General features: G+C 44.2%; 2 protein-coding genes across 2 annotated transcripts; both read right to left on the bottom strand.

Annotated features, from left to right (window-relative positions):
- Window positions 1–927: 927 nt before the first annotated feature.
- slc30a1a (solute carrier family 30 member 1a) lies at window positions 928–6,876 on the bottom strand. Its single transcript, XM_056294141.1, has 3 exons — window positions 6,261–6,876; window positions 5,639–5,656; window positions 928–1,805 (listed from the first exon to the last, which is right to left on the bottom strand). Exons 1-3 carry the CDS (start codon window positions 6,802–6,804, stop codon window positions 928–930), a joined length of 1,440 nt encoding a protein of 479 aa, XP_056150116.1. The 5' UTR covers window positions 6,805–6,876.
- A 2,845-nt stretch (window positions 6,877–9,721) lies between these two features.
- On the bottom strand, window positions 9,722–15,258 carry nek2 (NIMA-related kinase 2). Its single transcript, XM_056294926.1, has 9 exons — window positions 15,163–15,258; window positions 13,971–14,188; window positions 13,038–13,278; window positions 12,494–12,576; window positions 12,275–12,401; window positions 11,448–11,673; window positions 10,658–10,712; window positions 10,455–10,531; window positions 9,722–10,093 (listed from the first exon to the last, which is right to left on the bottom strand). The coding sequence occupies exons 1-9, from the start codon at window positions 15,256–15,258 to the stop codon at window positions 9,885–9,887; spliced, it is 1,332 nt and encodes a 443-aa protein (XP_056150901.1). The 3' UTR covers window positions 9,722–9,884.
- Between the last annotated feature and the right edge of the window lie 1,755 nt (window positions 15,259–17,013).

Genomic DNA, 17,013 nt, shown 5'->3' with positions numbered 1-17,013 from the left:
CAAGGCCAGAAAAGAGTGAGCCACAAAATCATTATAAAACATCACATCTGAAAAACTAACTACAGCATAGATGGTCTGTCCAAAAATTAAGTGACAGGAAGTTGCAAAAAAAAAAATTCTATCATCAAAATTAAATATTATAAAAGCCTTAAGAGAGAGAAATAGATTATTACTAATAAGTTAAATACATAAATTATGTAATAGAATACTTTCCATTTGGAGACAAAGGCTGAGAAAATCAATTGGTTCAAAGCCAATGCAAAACCCAAACATACGATTCTTTCACTTTAGGTCCAAAGACTTAAAAGAAAAAAAAAACAAACTACTATGTGTGTGTGTGTGTCAGGCTCTAACTTGCATGTGTTTTGTGCGTGTGTTTTTTTTTGTTTTTGTTTTTTTGTTGTTTTTTTTGCTCTTTGTCCTTGTGGAGGAGAGGACGTCTCTCCGATCCCTTCAGTCCTACATTGAGTAGCTTTGGCACAGGAACACCATGGGACGGGATGACACAATCACAACACAGTGCTTACGGGGGACACTCATGCAGGCCTCACTCCGGACATGGAGGAGATAAGTCAGTGCAACCCCCCTCCCCCCAACATGCATCACCAATGTGCTGCCAGGGCAGCACACCGCGAGAGGGGGGCCAGGCTTGAGAGGTGAAGGGGTTTAGAGATCGACTGAAGGAGAGATAAGGAAGAGAGGGAATGCAATGGAGAGAAAGAAGTAAAAACAGAAATAGCAGGAACGAGAGTTTTGAAGGGCTTTACAGTCATTGTAGGGGGCAGTGAAAGAAGATTATATACTAAGAGAAAGGCATTTCTGCTCAGCTGGAGGTCAAAAAAACAGAGTGCCTCGCAAATGAATGCCAGGTGCCTTTGGCCCAACAGAGTAGTCTTCCCCAACCTTGCCTCTACCTAGCCGTCCATCTCACAGATGTGACTCCACCTCTGTAGTGATGTTGAACTCAACCTCTGGTTGGATGGTGGCCGGCTGCTCCGGGTGCTCGCTGATGGTATCCAAGGAAGAGAGGGCCTTTGTCCTGCAGTCACTATCAACCTTCTTCTCTGAGTCCACTCCCGGCTTGTCGCTGGTGCCGCAGCAAAGTTTGGGAGCACACTGAGTCCGGCAAGAGAGCTCACAGAGGGAGTCTCGCGATTCGGAGTTGAAGGTGACAAACTCGGGCTGGATGGTGGTGGCGTGAATGCCCTCGTCGTGGAAGAAGTCCTTGATGCGTTTGGCCACTTCCATGTAGGATGTGGGGTCGTGGCACTTGATGTGCGCCGTGGCGATAATTCGACTGCCCGCCAGCTGCCAAATGTGTAGCTCGTGGACGGCTAGGATGCCTTCCAGGCTCAGCAGCCGTTCATTGAGCCGGTGCATGTTAATTTGCTTGGGCACCGTCTGCAGCAGGATGAGCGCGGACTCTTTGAGCAGCGGGTAGGTGGTGTACAGCAAGATGCCCACCATGATGATGCAGAGAGTGGGATCCATGTAGAGCACCCAACATGGGCCAGCCACGCTGGTCGCGTTGATTGCGGAGATGGTGTGGTTGATGTGGTGGTGGTCTGTGCTGTGGCTATCAACGCAGGGGTTTTCGCAGGACGTGTCTGACATGCAGGGCTGCCACACGAATGTGAAGATTAAGGCATTGACCACCACGATCACAGAGCCCAGGGCATCACCCAATACGTGCAGGAAGACGCCACGCATGTTGAGCTGCGAGGCCGAGTTGTCGCTGTGATCCATTCCATCATAATAGGTGCTGCCATTCATTTGCACGTCTGTTCCGTCTATCAAGCCAATTTCTAAAAGACACATGGAAAAAACATAATTTAAGAAAACGTATGAAGATTATGATGGAGGAGCCAGTGAAAGAAACAAAAGGAATCAATGAGTGGTGCCCTTGCCCCTGCAAAACGAAAAAAACAAAAAAGTAAAATTCAAACAGGGAGACTTTAGAACACAGAAGCCACCATCAGAGACTGTGAAAACAAATACATTAGAAAATAAATACATAAGATACCATTTGAATTGAGCCAATGGACTCATAAGAGAAAACAAGACAGTGTAACTATGGTCAAGAAGGGATGTTTGAAAAGATTAGCCTCCAGTCTGAAAGGCTCAGAGAGGACACTGAGCGGTGAGTAACGTTAAGTCGGGTCAGTCATTCATTCATTCATCTTTTCAGGTTCAGAGGTGAAGGACAGTTGTTGGTTAGTGCAAAGTTGCACACACTGCAATAACTAACTATGGTGACTTATGTCGAGGTTTTTTTCTGGCAACTGGAATATGAGCACATTTCTGCAGACTGGAGGAACTACAGTGGGATGAGGCTTGTTTAAGCGTTAGCTAAAATACAAAATTCTGAGTCTAAACCGTTAACCTCACGACTTTTACAAGGGGCAGCTTAGGGGCAGTTCAGTGATTACCTCACATATTAGTGCCTAGTAGGTTGCCTGGATTCTAGCTTTGAGTGTGAGAGTTGATTCAGATGTGTAACAAAGGCTGTATTACAACTTCTTCAAACAGAACAGATGACCAGAAACACTCTCCAAGTGATGGTGATGTCCCGTTCCACCTTAACTGTTGGCACTAGTGTGTTACAGTCCATGAAGGGGACCGCTAGGACTGCAACCAGCATATGGAAGCCAATGTCTTCAATTGCCACAACAAAACACTAGCTACACATGACAGAAATACAGCCTATTAGCGTAAGCAAGCAGTGGGACAGTGCACTCGGTCGTGAAGCAACACCATCTGAGCAGCGGCTGTAGCTTCAATTTCTGAGGCACCATGGCGTTGGGCCATTCATCAATAGCGAACTGTAGGACTGGAACTGCCGACTCCCCGGCTATAATGATATATGACCCAGTGGTAGAGATCAGTGCATGGAATAGGAGAAAATAGCCTCAATTTATTGAATCTGACAGGGTCTAACAGCACATGGGAGATATGGTCTCCTCCACAGGATGATCAGCGTGCACAAGGAGATTTAATTTCTAGTGTAGTCTCTTGAGATATCCAATGTACAACTGTAAACCATTACTGACTGCACTTGGCCTCTAATGATAAAACGATCAAAGAAAGATCAGGTCCTTTTTATGCAAAAAAAAAAAAACAGCTGACCAAAGTGGATTTTATGCAAATTGAAGTCCGCTAGAAACAATTATACATATTCATAGTTGTTTCATTACTTTTAAGAAATTACAGTATGCAAGTGGCAGGTCAGATGGTGCTAGTTGTACCATGTGACCACGACAAGCATCACCACATGATACTGTACTCAATGTCAATTTTGACCAAAGAGAAAGATTGATATGGCAGTGCATATGATTCTGGCTTTATTCCGCTGTTTTGAAAACATCAGAATCATGTATAAATACAAAACGTGGCCATTTCATTAACTTTCTCAGTCATTATAAAGGGCAGATTTTTATGTCGCATTTTTCTCAGGGAAGACCAAAAGGTATTTTGAGTGTCTTCTCAATCCACACGTTTAAAATTTCATTTTCCTTTCAGAGATACACAAAAGACATTTCACCAGAAGGAAGACGCGTGCCAGAGGACTTGGACAGACATACTGAGAGAGAAAAAAACTTGTTCCTGTTATTTGACACTCCTTCTCCAACCACAATGGCTGTCTTATCAACAAATGATTATCATTGAAAAGTTAATTTTATTACACACATCGATGGTTATATGTTGTGTTTCCACCAGACTGGGTTTAGCTGAGCTAGGATCAGCAGCAGTTTGAAAAGGTTGGCTGGAATGGACATGACCTGCCACCACACTACACCCCTGGAGCTAAGCTAGATATTAGCCTAGTCTGCTATTAGCTGATAAAAGACATCTACCATGATGAAACTCCTCCTCACTTGGCATTAGTTTACTGTGTAAACCATATATAACATTGATAACAGTGCAATGACGTTATTCCTCCCATGGCAGTAGTGTTGTGTTATGTTACACAAAGAGGGTTTGGAGGATGGTAGGTTTGTTGAGTGGAGATGGTTCCTCTTTATGGTTCAATTTACATGAGTGATTTCCCTGTACATGCAGGAAGGATGGTGGTCTTTCATCATGCACCTTTAAGCTAGCTCCATTTCATGTGAAAATGTCTACTTGATAATGGCATCTGAAGAAACAGACCTGGATGAACTCATTCACCTCACTTCACCGATCACTGGACCCAAAGCAATGAGAAGGGCTGCATAGAAGACATCATTACCAAGCTTATAAATAAACAGCCGAGTGAACTTGTTTACTTAAAGATCTTTCTTAAAACCTTAGCTTGATGTTTAGCCTACGTCCAAAACCTGTGTGTTGGGTTGAATGCCAATCTATGTATCGTACAAATCAACTGACTAACAAAACAATGCTTGTTAAAACAGATTTAATGCAAAACTGAAATGTCAAATTTGAACCATAAATGATACAGCACACCTAATAATCTACTCAATGGCCTTTTTCGACCAAGTTAAAAAAAAAGAAAGAAAAAAGAATAATTTTAACCAAACATCTGGCTGCCTTCTGACTTAGTTGCACTTCAGTTTTCAAGCTAATTTTAAATGTAACAGGCATTCGCTGGGACACCTATAACCTCAAAATCACATCACATGTACTTTTATAAATAAAAAGTAAATAAATAAATACAACTGCCCAGGAGTCACACTGCCTCATACACAAAATGTTGAATCTCTTGACTTGAAAAGGCGGCACGGTGGTGCACTGTGAAGCAACAGCGCTACGCCTCACAGCAAGAAGGTCCTGGGTTCGAACCCCGGGGCTGTCCAACCTTGGGGGTCATCCCAGGTCGTCTTGTGTGTGGAGTTTGCATGTTCTCCAAGTATCTGCGGTGGGGGAAACCGGCCGGTGCTCCTGTGGCCTTGACCGAGGCATGGCAAGAAGAAGTGGAGTTGGTCCCTGGGTGCTGCATGGCGGCTGCCTACTGCTCCTAGCTACACAGCTAGGATGGGTTAAATGCCACACGGGGATCAATAAAGTATCTCAACCCCCCCCCCCCCAAAAAAAGTCTAGTTGTGTAAGCATGAGAAGGACAGGGCGATTACAGGAGCCCTTAGGGGTCTTTCACTGATCGCATCACCACGACCTGATGTCGACAAAACAAATGTTCACAACGTCAGTATCACAAAGACCTCTATGTAGGCCAAGTCAACGAGTAGGGAGAGGGGTGCTACACAATCCGTATTCATAGGCAATTGGACTTAATGCCTCGTTTAGATTTGTAGGGACAAAAGAAACCACTCATGCAGTTTTGTTGCACCATCTGAATTATGGGGTCTTCAGAAGGTCTGAACTTCAAAAAAAACAAAGAGCAAATTAATAGCGAGTAAGCAATTCCTTGACATAGTACAATCATTTGATTTATGGGGAGTTTCATCGAATTATTTTTTGTGAAATGACAGATTTGTATCCCAAACTGCATGGCGTATTAATTTAAACCATTTACAACCAAAACAGCGACCCTAGGCCTACATGATCCAAGACCAAGGTGACACGTTAACAATTTGGCTGTAACGTGTACTCACAACTGTCACCAGCAAATTTTAAAAAAAAGGTTAATATGTGATTCCCAGCAGGTGAAATTGGGCAGTTCTTAATGCAAACTTCGTAAGACCTTCACGAGTTTGAACCTCTTCACATGCGAGATACCTGATGGCTGAACCACCGCCACATGTTTCCAGATAAGCCGATTTATTAGCTAGTTAATCTTTGTCAGTCTTCACATAGTAAGAAACAAGTTTTACCGGTAAAATATCGAGACTACCACCAAGCCAGGTTTGAGGGTGGCTGTTTTTTTTTTGTTTGTTTCAATGTCCAGACTGGCTCGGGGACATTTCCTCTCTGATAGTAACTAACCGGAGTCGGCACAGTGGTCCTGGGAAGGACAGTGAGAGTAAAACGGAGCTGTCCCGTTGAAAAACTGGAGATACGTGCACTGTTACGCAATATCGACAAGTAACAATGACTGATAGGGATTATTGCCTGGCACATGCTGTTAGTTTAGAAATGAGACGTGATGACGCCTCAGCCACTGGTTTAGGCAGGCGCTATGACCAGCCAAAGTCGCCATGCACGGTCTCTGCGCGGTTATACACGGGGGGGAGGGGGGTAGAAAATAAGCGCGACCGCAAAGAAGCCCATTAAACAATACAGTAGAGATAACCCACTGAAAGCCGAGTTGCGACGTTGGGCTGCCACAGATCCAACGAACTTACCCTTTCTACGGTCCTTCATACCGTTCGGGCTGTTGTGGTTTTGCGTTAAGTCCTTGGTCTCATCCGCCGAGGAGATGTCAGACTTGCAGATTTTCCCCTTCTTGTTCTTACTTCCATGGGAGTGACCGCCGTGCGAGTGCCCGTGGCCGCCGCCGGCGTGTCCGTGGAACAGGCACAGGCCGAGCAGGTTGACAAGAAGCCCGGCGGCGCCGACCCCGATCACGACCTGGGGTCTCTCGATCTCATGCGGCTTGGTGAAGCGCTCGATAGCCTCCAGGATAATGGTGAAGCACAGAGCCGTGAGGAAGACGGCGTTCACCAGCGCGCCCATCACCTCCGCCCGGATCCATCCGAAGGTGTTTTTGTTCGTCGCCTGAGTTTTCTCCGCAAATCGCACCGCGACCAGAGCCACCACGAGCGCTATGACGTCCGACAGCATATGGAACGAGTCCGACAGCATTGCTAGGGATGCGGTGATCCGGCTTACCACCACCTCCACAATGAAAAATCCAAAAGTCAGGGAAAGCATGCACAGCAACCGGACCCGGTTAGGCTCACAAGCCATTTTCACTTCGTCGGTCGACTCAAGTTTCGTGCTAAAAACGACGGGTTTTTTTTCCTTTCTTCCTTCCTCCCCCCCTCTGGGTTTCCAAAAAAAAAAAGAAACTCGCTAGGACATCGGCTAACGTCCGACGATTCAGCTAACCGGTTACCTGAGACAATACGCGTCGGGACTAAAGACAGCGTCCTTAGAAACTAGCATAATCCAACAAGAGCGGCGTTACCTGGGTATTTTATCAATGAACCCAATAGGGTTTTAATTTGAATTACGAAACGGATAAAGGGCGATTCCCTAAAAGACGACCCCCGGTCGACATCGGCATGTTACGGGACTGTTAACGGCTGATGTCGGGGGTTTGCAGACGGCTGAAACTTTGCACCCGAGCCGGCAAACTTTCCACACGGAACAAGGCGACACACGGACACGCCCCTGTCGTGTGCTATTGGCTGTTCGGCGATGAGGTCAAAACCGGTTGGTCAGTTTCGTGGATTCTACGTGGGCGGAGCCAACGCGCCGGGCGACAGCGTTGCTAGGTACGCCGTGACAGAAAGTACACCGGACTGCCCCTGGTTGATTTGGAGCAACGCTGCTTTCTTTTTACCTGTTATTAATGATTCATTAATGAGAAGTATTAGGAGCGCGTCTTTCCCACGACGGCCCCAAAACACACGTTCAATTTGTTCATAATCAATAGACTTGTCTTATTGCCGTTGATTTTATGAAACGTGTTTTGCCTCTCTCATACAGCGGATAATCGACATAATTTTGCCAAGTGAAGCCAGACAGATAGTTACACTGCTGTTTGCTGGAATACAGAAAGACTCCAATACCGCCCAGGCTTACTGTAGACTGCATGCAACGCCACGATGAAATAAATCTCCTTTCGTCCCAAGAACACGTTCATGTGGGCTTGTTAGGCCTGCGTGCTTTGTATGTAAAATCATATGTTATATGCTTGTGTAAACTACTAATAAGACCCGTGGCTAACGGATCTGACCCTTTAGCCGAGCGGTTAGTGATGTCGCCTTGTGGTGCAGTACACCCGTATCGAATCCCGCACCGGGCAAGAAAATAACCGGTTACATTTGTGTCATTGCAGTTAGGAAGAACTCTGTCGTCACCAGCTCCCCAACCAAACCTGCACCCAGCGGTGTTGCTCGGTCAGTTCAGTAAATGAAACGTGCAGGCCTTGGCACATATTGTGTTACATTTGTTTTGTTGACGTCATTTGTTCAAGACATTGGCTTCAGAGTCGCATTCTATCACCGTTCGAAATAACAGTGTACAAAAACATACAGTGGACGCACAGAGTTTAAAAAATGAGTCCCAACACCCAAAGTAGGCATACCTCATACTCTCAGAATCCGCCCATACATCAGTTTAAACAGATTCTCGTGCCTTTACTGTAAACCTATGCAAGAGGCGTTTCTTGAGACGCTTGATTAAATGCATTTACCACGAACAATGAACGAGCTGATTACAGGCTGTGTTTCCGACGGGGCTCTACGCAACATTCAAGTTTGTCAATCGTCCCCTACGTCTAAATTGAAGATCCAGTGATTGACACCTCTCAATGGAACGTCAGCAGACCATCGACATCACAGACATAAACTTGATGCTCTTTCCTCTGTCGGTCGGAAGCATGCCACTCCCTTTGCCTCCTATTGAGGCTTCATGAATTTGAAAATGGTTTTTTTTTTTACATTTTATCCGTTCAGCGGACTGTTTTCATGTGGAAATTGATGACCCCTTGTGGAAGATAGCCGGTCTAATCAAATAGGCCCATTTGTTTCAAGTTTCCTTGCTCTGTTTATCCAGGGGTCCGTTTCTACTCGTGTGTTTGGGGGCCGCCCAAACACTCTAATTAAACTATCTGCCAACAAAACTGTCATTCAGATGTTACATTCTGCAAGGCTACTTTAATATATTGCAAATCTACCCGACCCCGGAGAAGCGGCTGATGATGAGATGGAGACTATAATAAGATTTATAATGAGCGTTCGTTAATAGGTAACAAGGTCCTTATAAGTCTTAACTTTTGCGTTTTGTGAACTATCAAGTTCTTTTAACCATGAGGTTCCTTAGACGCGACATGCAAAGTTTAACGCAGATTGGATTCACAACCGAAGACGAGTTTGAAAAAGTAGGCGTTGCATATTTCGCAAGCGCCACCTAGTGGCCGAAAGTGTTCACGACGCTATTATACATGTGTGGTCTTATTATCACATAATGTTAATAAGCATTTTATAGGGACTTATCAGGGCCTTATTACCTATTAACTAACACTTAGAAAAAATGAATGTAAAGCATTACCATATCTTCTATATAAATATTTCAATTGAAAGATTTGATTTGATTGAAAGAATATGAATAGTGACTGTAACTATTCAACTAAGCTCCACTCCTCATCAGTTAATTAGACTGTATATTGGCTTTGGTTAGAATAACCGTATTTCCCTCCCCAATTCATTCTCTGTCGAGCAGCCCTGGTCTGTGGTTTCTGGCTTTGGGAGTCTACAACAAGAGTTACGCTCGTTACTTTTCATTGCATTTTGTTTGCATTTATGATTTAACACTGTGAAAGGAATAAAAGTAATACAATTAACCCCCACATAAGAGACAACTTATGTGTTTCACAAGAAAATATGCTTAAGGTTAAAATTGCAAAAAGCTCATACATCACATCAACATAAGCTCAGATAGCTGCCTTTAATTTTTCTAAGGTTTTACAAACAATGCCAAACTTACAGTTAACAATACAGCGTTGATTTTGCTACATCTGTAATGACAGGCTAGCAGTTGGCCAACCTGTCATTGGAAGTACAGATTTATGTCATTGCTGCTAGTGTACGTGGGCATGATTCAGTCATGGACACACTAGAAACTAAACAGAAAGAACATATACAAATTAAATACACACACATTCCAGATCCAGCACACAGTATCATCAATGATGCACCGTGATAAGGTCATGTCCTGTAGTATAAATAAAGCTTAACAACTCTTATTGACCTTTGGTAAGACTGTTAACGCTTAGTAACTTTCACACTGGACCATCAAGAGGAGATGCTGTGCACAGGTCTTCAGCGGATAGCCAGGACCTTCCTACTCCTGACCTGGCAGGTCTTCTCCACATCAGCTAGTGTTTGGGCCCGCAGGTTGGCCATCTGCAACCTCTTCAGGATCAATTCAGATGCCCTCGCCGCCTCATGGCACTTGGGCTTTAGGTTCTCTTTGCTGTCACCAGCAAAGTGGACTTTCTTCTTGCCCGGGGAGAGGTCCTCCATCATATCTAGGACCACACAGGAAGGAGTTACTAATTCAGATTCAGCTTTATTGAATTGGTAATCAGTTGGGTTGCCCCAAAATCTCAGATGATTCTTTTGGGTTTTTTTTTTTTTTTAGCCTAACATTTGATGTGAAATAAAAGCCAGAAAGAGTGTTTCTCTTTACAGTGCCTCCCACCCCTAGTATGGTTCACATTTTATTGGTATAAAAAACTTTATTGACATGATTAAAAAGTTAACAGATACATTTGTGATCAGCTCCCCGCACCCCAACAAAAAGCATGAAAAATATGAAAAAGAAAAAAAAAGCTCTTAGTTCTTGTCTAGGTTCAGGCAGTCCAGGATGTCATCTATTGATTCCCATACCTATGTTGTTGGTATAAAACGAAGTTGGGCTCCTCTGTTGTTTTAATAGGTGGTAATTCCTCAGCAAACTCTCTGCTCTAAAGAAGAAAAACAAATTTTATTGGACCAAATGAATCAACTGCACCAGACAGTGTACAAGTTTTACAGGAATGTGATTATGACTTTAACGAAACGGGTTAGAAACAAAAAAAAGTTTGTTTTGCCTTGCAAGCTTCTCATCTGACAGCTGCTCGCGCACACAAAGCTCCTGCTCCCTCTCTGCAAAGACAGCAAAAACACCAAAAAGGTTTCGTGAACACTTACTCAGTCTTTTGTGGGGTTTTTTCTTTCAGAGATACATTAAAAAAAGGGATTTCCCATGAAGCATCAGAGTGCTAGAGGATATGGACACACATATTAGAGAGAAGGAAAAAAAAAAACTAAAACCATCTCTCTCCATCTACCAAGCCGTGTCAGTTTCATTGTCACTTTACGAGACATGTCTACCGTTGAAAGCTCATTTCATTACACACACCACCGGTTTTATGCTGTATTTCTACTGACTTGGCTCTGCTGAGCTCGGATTAGCATTAGTTTGAAAAAGGTTTGAAAACACCATCCATCAGCAAGCCAAAACAAAGTGAACATCTAAAAATAAGTGCAACACACACCGCCAGATGCTATTTATTTATAGCATTTGGAGGAGAGAACAGTGAAACAAAGGACAGAGTATGCATTTCCGTTACGGCATGCATCTCAGTTGCTCTATGAGAATAACATCATATACCACGCTGTTTACTAGAGCAGGGCGATGTATGAGGTATACAAAGATATACCACAACATCTGTCTATGGCCCAATTCAAACCAGGCTTTGAAATGTAGCATGCTCAGCTACAGCTGTACGAGGTCGGTACAGGTTCTGCTGACAGCTGCAGCCAAAATAATGCACCACACAGAGGTAAAGAACCTTCAGGCAGCAACCTGCCTGAAGGCATGAGGAAAATGACACTCACGCTCGACTCTCTCCTCACGTTCCTTGAGAGCCTGTTCTCGATCCCGCAGAACTTGTTCTTTGAGTCTGAGCACAGCAGTTGAGGTGGGGACCGGCTCAGCGGGTTTCTGGACGGACTCAGCTGACCTCCTCCGCAGCCGTGCCTGTGTCTTCCTCTGCTCCTCGGCAACCGCTGCGGCCAACAGGCTGCTCTGAAGTATGGACTCCACCGAGGGCCTCAGGTAGTCCTGGCAACACCAAAACAACATGTTAAACAAGGGGGTCCAAATGTCAGATAAGTTGGTTTTTAATTCTCACTGCTTTTTCTATTGTTATTTTATTGTTACCTTAATGTCAAGGAGTAGAAACACAAGAATTTCACTCTCTTATACTTGTATAACGGGATTTTATTCTTTGTATCCTATTATACTTGTATAATGCGATACAAAGCAAGAGAGGCAAGATTGAGATGGTCTGGACATGTGTGGAGGAGAGATGCTGGGTTTATTGGGAGAAGGATGCTGAATATGGAGCTGCCAGGGAAGAGGAAAAGAAGGCCAAAAAGGAGGTTTATGGATGTGGTGAGGGAAGACACGCAGGTGGCTGGTGTCACAGAGGCAGATGCAGAAGACAGGAAGAAATGAAAATGGATGATCTGCTGTGGCGACCCCTAACGGGATTAGCCAAAAGTAGTGGTAGTAGTAGTAGTAGTAGTAGTAAGAGTAGATACTTGTATAATGGGACGTAACAATAAAGAAATCTTGAATCTAGGATATGCGGGTTTGCAATGTGAACCTAAACTGATTGCACAACGCCATGCTGGGGTTTGTCAGATGAAGCTTTTTAAACCTTTAAATGGAGCATTCTGGAGAGGAGGGTGTTAAGTTCTTCGGAGTATCGGTAAGGGATTCTTCTGAACTTTCCCTCTCTGATCTTCTCTGCCAGCTCTTTTTGGTTGTAAGCAGTAAAAGGAGGCCTAACCAGGAGAAACCCACATATCAAACATTATCATATCCATCGACATATCCACCCAACATTAAGACAAATTTCAGAATCACTGAGACTTACGATAAAGCACAAAGCTCATAAAGCAAACATCCTAATGACCAAATATCAGACTTCTCGTTGTATGACATCCGATTTATTTGCTCCTGAAAAAAAAGAAAAGAAAAGAATATTTTTTAGGGACCGGACAGAAGACTTTTTCCCCCAACTTGCAATAAATCTAAATTCCCTTCTGAATGTAAATATCCATCATGCTCAAGTCATTGATGACAAAAACATTTTTGTTTACCCACTGAGCAAAACAGAAATTTTGTCATTAGTTTATCCTTTAAAGGATGTGTGAATGTATGTGGAGTTTCTGTACATGTATATGCATGAACGCAAAATGCATATACATGCTTGAATCACAATATCAAAATTATTTTGAGTCAAGAAGTTGGCTTGACACGTTTGTAGCAGAGAAATAACTCCTACTTAAATATCGGGTTTGAGACGCTAGATGTAAAAGGCAAAAGCAAGACAATTTACAAGAAATATTCTCTGACTGGCTGAATGAGGGAAACTCTTGGACAAAATTCATAAACACAGTACAGGATTAGGAACTTACTGGAGACATGTAGTAAGGCGTCCCGACAAAAGTCTTTGCAAAGCTGGTGTCATGGTTCAGGATCCTTGCGAGACCAAAGTCGCCTAGCTTGACATTCTGCTTGACATCAAGAAAGATGTTAGCTGGTTTCAGGTCTCGATGGAGCACGGTGGTACCGCTATCACTCCGGCGGTGGCACTCCTTCAAGGCTAATGTCAGCTGTGTCATGACCCGCAGGATGAACTGCTCCTCCAAATACTGTCTTCAAAGCATAACATATACACAGTAATGATACTGTCACAAGGCATCATGTTGAGTCCAGGGGGAAATCAGGGGGCACAAATTCACACAACAACCAATGTGTATCAATCACAAAAAGTTGAATCAGTTCATCTGGATACAACATTTATTGAGAGAAACTTATCATCGCTCGTCTACTTCTTCAGTCTCAACTGACTGCAGTTATCCCCACGCTTATAAACAGCACAGTGGCATAACATCTGGGGGAAAAAATATCAGTTTCATATGCAAATTACTGTAACCATTAATTAGAGTTACAATGGCCATGCGTACTATTCACAAAGGATTGGGGAATAGTTGCAATCACAACACTGTAAGACGGCAACAGATGTACTCTTCATCCACTGGAGCACAAACTAGGAGTCATCAGGACAACTGCAACTACGTGATTGCAGCTATCCCTCAATCCTCTGTGAATAGTACACATGACCATCGTAACTCTAGTTAATAGTCACGGTAATTTGCATATGAACCCGAGGGTGGGGATACCTAGTCAGTTGAGACTGAAGTTGTCACTTACATGAGTGATGAAATGTTTCTCTCAAATGTTGCATCCAGATGAACTGATTCGACTTTCTGTGATTTCATTATCTGGTTTATTGAGCATGCATTAAGACAATGTGTATTAACCAAAAATTACCAACTCATACTCACCTTTCTTTGATGCATTTGTTGATAAGGCTGGAGAGGTCACCGCCCTCGCAGTACTCCATAACAATGTACAGGGTGGTGTTTTCCCTGTCTATGATGCGGTCATAGTACCTCACTATGTTTGGATGCTTCAGTTCCCTGAGGAGGTTCACCTCTGACACCAGCATTTGCTTTTCGCTCTCAGCCATGGTCCCATAGTCCATCTCCTTCCACACCAGTACCTTCCCGACAACCAAAACAATTAACCACCAATGAACGTTTTCAATCAAACTAAAACAACTCAATTCGTACAAGGATGGTGTCTTCCAATATTTTGGAGGCATGGGGATTTCTGGTACTTCCATTATCCAGACGCTTTTGTGACCCATGCCCTTCTTCATATCGGCTGCTTGTTGATTTCATTGTTGTAATAAAAAAAAAATTACTCTTTCACCTGAAATGACGAGTTACAACATGAATTTCCAAAAGGGTGAAAGTTAGTCATTAAGCTCATTGGAGAATGCAAGGTCCATGCACTACAGGAAGCTTTTCAAAAAACAAACAAACAATCAGCATTCATCCCGAGACACCTGCTGCTCTTTGCAAAAAATGTCCCATGCAGAAAGGTTAATGTGGTAGTCTGCCTACAGTGTGGATTTGTGCTGCTGCAAGTTATAAATTAAGAGCTGTCAATAGTACAAAACGTTGCCATTAAAGCTGCACTGAGCTAAGCCTTCAGTGTCGGTTATATAACATATTGCAATTCAGATTATCATTTAGATGGTCAAAACTACATGGGGATTGGCGACTCCGAGCTTAATGTACAGGGGAAATCCTGTCTCCACTTAGCACGAGATCAAGTGTGCACACTTGACCTCACACTAAGTGTTCGGTAGCAGACGACGGGTTTCCACCTTGGCACACCACTTCTCGGTGGAAGAAGCAAAAGCATCCCAAAAGCGAGAGGCAGGATAGGCCACGCTAACGACAGCTGACGACAGTCAAAACAAATGATCACCGTTTAGCTAAACACGCAGTATCCCGACACCAGCCCACTGGACGCAATAAGGGGCAAGTTGTATCCAGGGTTCAGGTCTTCTGGGTTGTCTTGTGATCAAACTTCGGATGACGCTCGTCCGCAGTGCCACAGGTTCAAACCCCCTCGACACGGATAAACTCAAGCTAAAAGAGACACTGGAGAGCGGCTGGCACTTACTTTCCCATCGGCTCGCCTCCTTACTTTTTGGCATTTACCATAAGAACCAGATCCTATGGTGTACAGCACCTCGTAGTCCTCGACACGGGAAGGCATGTCGCCGTTTCCCAAACCGTTGGCAAATCAATACCCAGTGACGTTGAGACAAGACTTTACGCGAACGCCGCCATCGCCCAGCAACGTTTGACTTGGCGCGATGGCAGACTCGTTTTTGTTCTCTCTTTTGTTCTCTTTTATACCAGTGGGTTTAGCTGTTGTTGTAACTGCGCGTCGGCTCGCCTGAGCGGTACTCTTATCGCCAAAAACGAAGCAGGAAGCGAACCCTTAGGTTTTTAAATTGGTGCCTTAACGCTCGAAAATGATTGGTCCTCCGCGCTCCGTGTGCTGAGCGCTGATTGGCCGATACGACGCCACAAACTGTTGGGTTGCTAAGCGTCTGAAATCCCGCGCGACAACGCGCGAGGGATTTTAGCCATCGATGGTTGACCTGGATGAGATGCGCTCCTCACCGCCTCCTCCGTTGTTGCTGCGTTCAAATACTATCAGTCTGCTGATCAATAAGCGGCCCACTTGACTTTCAGCCTTACGCGTATATTTTTAGAGGCTGCCTTTCGTAGCTGTGAGGCTCGTTGGCTCCCATTAATTTCACACCTACGTTGCTTCGAGCGCCCCTAGTGGTCATTTCGGAAATGGCGTGGCGTGCCTTCAGTTCAGGCTGATTTGCTTAAACCTGATCTTAACTTTCCACAAGGTGGCGGAAAAAAACGTCGTCACCGCAAAAAACGTTAACTCCCTCAACCCAAGGAAAACACGTCAATAGTGACTGAAAAGTGAATATTTGACATTACCACTCAAATCCATTTTGCTGGAATAGGGCATTAAATCATATTCTTATTTATGTTAAATATCATTATCAACTTTATTGGCCAAGTGTGCCTATGCACATGAGGAATGACTCTGGTTCACAGCCGCTTCTAGTACTTGCATACATTACTCACACACACAAAAAACAAAACAAAACAAAAAGGAAAAAACAAGAAATAAATGGAACAACAAACAGGACATTGGAGGCAAGTACACTGCTCAAAAAAATAAAGGGAACACATAAGCAATGCAATGTAGCTCCAAGTCAATCACACTTTTGAGATATCAACCTGTCCAGTTAGGAAGCAACACTGATTTGTGAATCAATTTCACCTGTTGGTAAACTGTCTAATTTCCACCAGGTGGAAATTAGACAATTTGCAAGACAACCCCTATAAAAGGAATGGATTTGCAGGTGGTGGCCACAGACCATTTGCCTGTCCTCATCTTTTCTGGCCGATCTTTGGTTAGTTTTTCATTTTGCTAGTGCCCTCACCACTAGAGGTGGCATGAGGTGGTATCTGCAACCTACAGAAGTTGCTCAGGTAGTGCAGCTCATCCAGGATGGCACATCAATGCGTGCTGTGGCAAGAAGATTTGATGTGTCTCCCAGCACAGTGTCCAGAGCATGGAGGAGGTACCAGGAGACAGGCCAGTACACCAGGAGACGTGGAGGGGGCCGCAGCAGGACCGCTATCTGGTCCTTTGTGCAAGGAGGAACAGGAGGAGCACTGCCGGAGCCCTACAAAACGACCTTCAACAGGCCACTAATGTGCAGGTTTCTGCTCAAACAGTGAGAAACAGAATGCATGAGGATGGTATGAGGGCCCAACATCCACAATTGGGGCCTGTGCTCACAGCCCAACACCGTGCAGCCCGATTGACCTTTTCCAGAGAACATCTTGGTTGGCAGATTCGCCATTGGCGCCCTGTGTTCTTCACAGATGAGAGCAGGTTCACACTGAACACATGTGACAGACGTGAGAG

This window comes from Lampris incognitus, chromosome 15, assembly GCF_029633865.1.
Source record: "Lampris incognitus isolate fLamInc1 chromosome 15, fLamInc1.hap2, whole genome shotgun sequence".
Taxonomy (NCBI): Eukaryota; Metazoa; Chordata; class Actinopteri; order Lampriformes; family Lampridae; genus Lampris; species Lampris incognitus.
The sequence above is the reverse complement of the archived record's forward strand: the minus strand, read 5'-3'. Positions and strand labels throughout refer to the sequence as shown.

What these genes read in the sequence shown, in the direction of transcription:
- slc30a1a (XM_056294141.1), bottom strand. Translation starts at nt 6,804, where the DNA reads ATGGCTTGTGAGCCTAACCGGGTCCGGTTGCTGTGCATGCTTTCCCTG.
- nek2 (XM_056294926.1), bottom strand. Translation starts at nt 15,258, where the DNA reads ATGCCTTCCCGTGTCGAGGACTACGAGGTGCTGTACACCATAGGATCT. An exon ending in CGCCTTACTACATGTCTCCA is followed by an intron (nt 12,577 to 13,037) that starts GTAAGTTCCTAA and finishes CTTTTTTTTCAG; the next exon opens with GAGCAAATAAATCGGATGTC. An exon ending in TCAGATGAGAAGCTTGCAAG is followed by an intron (nt 10,532 to 10,657) that starts GCAAAACAAACT and finishes TTTCTTCTTTAG; the next exon opens with AGCAGAGAGTTTGCTGAGGA.